Source organism: Hibiscus syriacus, unplaced genomic scaffold (genome assembly GCF_006381635.1).
Source record: "Hibiscus syriacus cultivar Baekdansim isolate YM2019G1 unplaced genomic scaffold, ASM638163v2 tig00110889_pilon, whole genome shotgun sequence".
NCBI classification, from domain to species: Eukaryota; Viridiplantae; Streptophyta; class Magnoliopsida; order Malvales; family Malvaceae; genus Hibiscus; species Hibiscus syriacus.
This window is the reverse complement of record NW_024062899.1, coordinates 941,185-946,910: the sequence shown is the minus strand read 5'-3', so window position 1 is coordinate 946,910 and position 5,726 is coordinate 941,185. Positions and strand designations below refer to the sequence as shown.

Below are 5,726 nucleotides of genomic sequence, written 5' to 3'. Positions count from 1 at the left end.
TATTTAAAACTTTTAGGAATACAATCCCACTCATCACCCCCAGAATCCATCACTATATGTATGCATGCTTCATGAAACTTTCGAATAACAGGTCCCTTTTCAACCTGCTATTACTTTCAGCATGACATTGTCCTGTTGGACGTGTGTGACCTTGACACATAATGCATCATGTAGATCATACTTCAACTAGAAAAAGAAAGTAAGAATATATGTATACCCTCAAAATATTCATAAGCATCAGATATTGATTAGAATTAATTCAGCAGTATGGCATTCAAATCTATACATGAAGATCTGATTTTCCCCTCAATCATCCGATGAAATCAAAACACAAAACCTTAATTGTTATATCCCGATAACTATAACTTAGCTGTCTGCTTCTCAGTTCCAGGAAGTAAAATACCTTCAAATTATGCGTGCAAATAGGGTCAAACTACCTTTCTTGTCATTTAGAAGGAAACTTCTGTTCCTTAGAAGGAAACCTAGGGGCAATGCTCAAATGGAAGGGTCTGATAGATTGGCTTATTGACTACGGTGGTGGCGGGTTAATAGAGCTTGGCAAGATGGTTTGAGCAGCTGAGCTGAGCAATTGGAAATGGTTAACTTGTTGTCTAGGATCAAGCATTTGAGAAGTTCCAGATGATAGAGATAATGTTGATGCCAATGGTAAAGGCTCAACATTGAAATTATGAAGATCTTCTGTGTGGGAAGCAAAACCATGGCTGCAAGCAAAGCTTGGAGGTTCAAAATGATAGTAAGAACCATAGGGAACTGTATTGCTTAACATGTCTTGTTGCTTTTCCCCTTCATTTCTTTTGTTCCCATCATCTTTCTCATTGGTCGTTTCCCTTGCAACTTCTTTGAACTTAGCTCTCCAACATGCATCAGAGTTCCAAAAGTTCCATCTCGGTAATTCGGCCGCAGGATCTTCCGAATCAACACAGGTACCAGTTTTAAGCCCTTGTTTGTTGGATTGGGAAGGACCTGGTTCTTGAGAAGTACTACTACTTAGAACCATCTGATGGTTAAAGGCAAAGTCCCCTTGTGGTGGCCATGGGAGTGGAGGGAGTTCATCGATTTCGTGTTTAGCTGCATCGAGCAACCAATCGACAACCTTGCTAGGCTGATTAAGTCCGAGCCTGTCTTGAAGATTATACAATTGAATAGCAGTGGGAACTGAGAGTCTCACCCTTCGGTCTCTCAATCCTCTAATGGTGAAAACTTTACTGTGCCGGTCTTTTCCCCCAAAGGCACGAGAAACACGTACGACTCGTGGATCCTTCAGTCTTAACCATGGGGAAGAAGAGCTAGATTGGCCAGTACTGCTCAACTTGGTATCATTTGTGTTGCTTTGTTGTTTGCTGGAAGAATCTGCTTCCTTTGAACTTGCATTCATCTTAGGTCTCTCATTATTGAAGCATAAGGCAATTGAATACCTGTTGAAATGAAAAAACAGAAACAAAATTCATAGAGAGTATAATCTGTAGAAGAAGAAATAGATTTCAGTCAATAGGTACTCAGTTAGATCACTGAGTGCGTATATATATGTATGCATCTAACCCTAATTTTCATATCATTTTGTCCTATAGAAATTAAAGCTCATACTAGGCCTGCCTGATCAGTGTACAAGAGAAAGCTATAAGACAAGATGAGGATGTGAAGCAGATCTATTACTAAAATAGAGAGATTCTGAAGAAAGAGCAGATTCTTTTGAATTTTACAAGTCATTAAAAGAAATCATTAGGTATTCCTAGGCAAATCTGAAAATCAATTAAAACTTAAAAAAGGAAAAACATCAAACATTGAAGTATAGCAGTTAATGCCCCTTGAACAACCAAACTCGTTGCCTGTATATTGAAAGATCAAAATTTTCTTGCTTTTGAGAACAAACCTTATTGATAAAGTTCTTCCATTTGAGAAAAAAGGAAGAAAGAAAAAGAAGAAAGATGCTGGAATTTAACCGACCATTGTCCATGGAAGAAATGAAGAAAATAATTAAAAAAGTCAATGGCAGTAGGGTTGCCACGTGTCATATTTCACCATATGTCAAGCATATTAAGCAAACCATTCCCAGGTGTTTAATATTGAGAAATAAGGGAGAGTATAAAGACCGAGATAAGATTTTATGTCATGAGATATAAATTCAAAATGTTATTTAAAAATTTGTGAAGTTACAAAATTTTAAAAGGTGTAAAATTACATCGTCAATAAAAGATACAAAAAAGATTATTTAAACTATAAGAAAATTTAAAATTTCCGTGAAACATTTCTTCGGTCCATCTCTAAGGTAGGAATTATCAAATTTAAGAAAATGGATCTAATCTTTATTATTTATAGTTTTGAGAAAACAAGAGTAGGGAAGATGGCGTAGATTAAAATCAACACTCTCTCATTTGGTTTTCACAAAAACAAAGTGAATATAAGATAAGATGGGGACCATGCTGCATATATTTGAAAAAGTAATGAGAGGCATGCATGCTTTATCGACAACTACAAAAGAACTTGCGACTGAATCCCTATCACATGGTGCTGTTGAATGCACGCCTAGCTACTACTAGGGAAGATGTTCATGTGACCAAAATTTAGAAGCTTAGTCCTTTGGTTAAGTATGATAAAAACTTATGGTGTAAAGAGGAATAGTCAATTTGCTGGTGTTTTGAGAGTTACTTGAGACATTAACAGCTACCTTACAGGATGGGGACCAATGAATAGGTGCATCCGCTAGAGTTGAAAATAGGACCAGACAACTTTTCTTCAGGGAGATAAATATGCATGGAGGACCGGCAAGTTGAAGTAATTGGAAACCTAACATTTGAGCTAAAATAATTATAATAAAACAACTTGAATGGAATCAATTCGTTTGCTCATCTGGGATTTCAATATGATATACCAAATACTATTTTTCTATATGTAAAAGTTTCTTCAGTGTCTATCTTGTATAACGTATATGCAATGCATCTTCCAACACAAGCAAAAATAGAAACCCTAGGGCTACAGATCTTTGTGCAACTTTTCAGTCAGTGGAATGTGATCAAATGGTTGAAAAGATATGAAAAGATGAGAATCAGTTGGTTCTTTCTTCTACTACTTCTTATAGTTGTGCTGCAAATATATACCAACACTTCTTGTCTGGTTTTTCTTTGACTAAGGGAAGTATTATGTGCATCATTTAATGGATTTTGAGATGAAGATGGCATTGCAGCACTCAACCGCCAGTAAAAAAATGTGGGGTCCGTATTATTCGCAATCATTGAGCAAAAAGAACATATACATGCAATCAAAATATGGAAAGAAAGATAAATCAAGTGACTTTGGTGGTAATTTTTTTTTGTTATTCTTTGAGGTTTTATGTTCGAGTATCAGGAATATCAGGGTATAAGTATTCAATATCAAATGATTGATAATTATCTTTGAACGGATACTACCTTATATTTACCCAGATTAATAAAAAATGAATGAAAGTAAGATGGAAATGGAAGAAACCAATGAACCCTAATTTTATTTTTCAAAAGTTGAAAATAAATTTTGAATTGTAAAAGCATAAGAGCTACGAGACATAACTTTCTACCATAAAGCAATTACTCACGCCTTTATTGCCCTCTCTATCTTTATCTCTCTCTCTCTCTGGGAAGTAGAAGATCTTTAAAAATGAGAAAGTAAGAAATTAAGCTCTCAAACCCCCAAAATACATGTTTCTAAGTAATATACATATGTAATATATATAAGGAATGGCCGTGAGGGATTAGCTATTTTTAATTATATAAAAAAATTCATATACTCTGTAAACGCAAATGTTTTAACTTAAAATTTCTTAAATGGATAACGCTCTCTTCTATATCGAGACCATTCAATGGGTTTGAGGGATCAACTTATTTATCTACTCCTGTATTAGGTGATTATATGAATGGGATGACTTTGTTTCAATGGATTGAACCTTTTTTTACTTAGAGAAAAACGATAAAAGAAGATCATATTATAACTTTAGAGATAATATTATTAGAAAAAATAATCACATATTCATTTTAAATATAGGTCATAAAAACGAAAATATAATTTTTTTTTGTTGCCCTCCAGTTCCAAGGTTTCATCTTGATTAATTTGGATTGATCCGGGTCGCACACCTAGCTTTTCTAGTGAGTCTCCCAACGAGAGTTTTCTGCATACACAATGCCTCAAACCTGAGACCTTGCTTAAACGATATCAAGATGCTTACTACTTAAACCAGTTGGTTTTCTTTTTAAATAGGTTGTAAGCAAAGTTTCTTTAATTTTCTCCGCTTTACATCTTTGTTTGCAGGAGGGGAGAAAGGGATAGGTCAGAAAGTTTCACAAACTGTTACGATCGACTGATAAAAAGCAAAATTATTGCTGAATAAATTGTCCCCAAAATCCTACTTTACATTAATTACTTATAATCATATTTGAGTACTGAATACTGATATATATTTACTAAGCCCAAAAAGAAAATACATGTTGATCTTTAGTACTAAAACTTAAATATTGAAAATACTTTCTTTTTTTTTGGCTAAATACAAAAATAAGTATCCAAACTATATCGTTTTTTCTAAAGAAGTGTCTAAACTATTTTTTTGACTCATCAAGGTGTCTAACGTTAAAAACGTTACCCATTTAGGTGTTCGGGCCGTCAACGACATTAATTCCTCTGTTAAATAACACATGTCATAATCTGGTTATTTTAATTTTTTTTTTAAATATTAAAAATATTATGATATTTATAAAAAAACACTAACTTTTATTATATTATAAAACAACCCCAAATCCTAACCTTAATCCATCGTCGTCGCTCTTTTCGGCCACGACCACCGCCACCGACATAGTCCCTTCCATCCTTCTACTCATACGTCGTCGTAGTTTTCGTAGATTGGCCACCGACATCGCATGGGATCGCGATTTTCATCCTAAGGTTCGCGGGGTATAAAACGTTGTTTCGTCGTTGATCGATCATGATTTTCATGAGGGTTTTGGTCGCCAGGGGAGGGGAGGTTAGGTGGAGCTTCGTCGATGGCAAAAGGGCGGCCGATGTGGGTTTATGAGTTGAAATGAAGGTTTTCAAAGTTTTGGATTTATTTTCAAAATTTGCGTTTTCTTTTAATATATATATATATATATATATATATATAATTTTTTAATTTTAAATAAATTTTTAAAATTACCAAGTTATGACTTGTGTCACTTAACGGATGAATTAACACCATTGAATACCCTAGCACCTAAATGGGCAACGTTTGTAACATTAGGCACCGGAATGAGTCAACAAATAGTTTAGACACCTATTTGAGAAAAGAGGTATAATTTGAACACTTATTTTGATATTAAGCCTATTTATTTTGATAGTAGTAAATCTTGACGAAGAATGGATACAATAAAAACACCAAGAAAAAAGGATCCATAACCCTAGTAGAAAACTTAAGTATGATTAAAAAGATGACATGCGTTGCAAAATCAAATTACGATTTAGAGTGATTGTAGTCGATGGTCAAAGTATTATAGTGTACCATTGAAAACTTTAAATGTATTTTTTTTTATTAATGATCTAATTTTTTTAACCTTTATAAATTTTAATTTCGCATTCTTTGAATTTCTTATATATCTTTCTAAATTCATACCCGTGATATAAGATCGTGTATTAGTCTCTTGTACAGATTAGTCAAACAAGATTATATTGAATATATTTTATGTTATTGTTGTGCTCGCAATCAATTTTGG

The 5,726-nt window shown here is 33.9% G+C and overlaps 1 protein-coding gene across 1 annotated transcript; it reads right to left on the bottom strand.

Moving 5' to 3' along the window:
• Window positions 1-225: 225 nt before the first annotated feature.
• Window positions 226-1,452, bottom strand: LOC120144393 (transcription factor TCP13-like). The gene is made up of 2 exons (XM_039158460.1): window positions 435-1,452; window positions 226-403 (listed from the first exon to the last, which is right to left on the bottom strand). The coding sequence occupies exon 1, from the start codon at window positions 1,394-1,396 to the stop codon at window positions 530-532; it is 867 nt and encodes a 288-aa protein (XP_039014391.1). The 5' UTR covers window positions 1,397-1,452; the 3' UTR covers window positions 226-403; window positions 435-529.
• Between the last annotated feature and the right edge of the window lie 4,274 nt (window positions 1,453-5,726).

Coding starts and splice junctions, on each gene's coding strand:
- LOC120144393 (XM_039158460.1), bottom strand. CDS start 1,396: ATGAATGCAAGTTCAAAGGAAGCAGATTCTTCCAGCAAACAACAAAGC.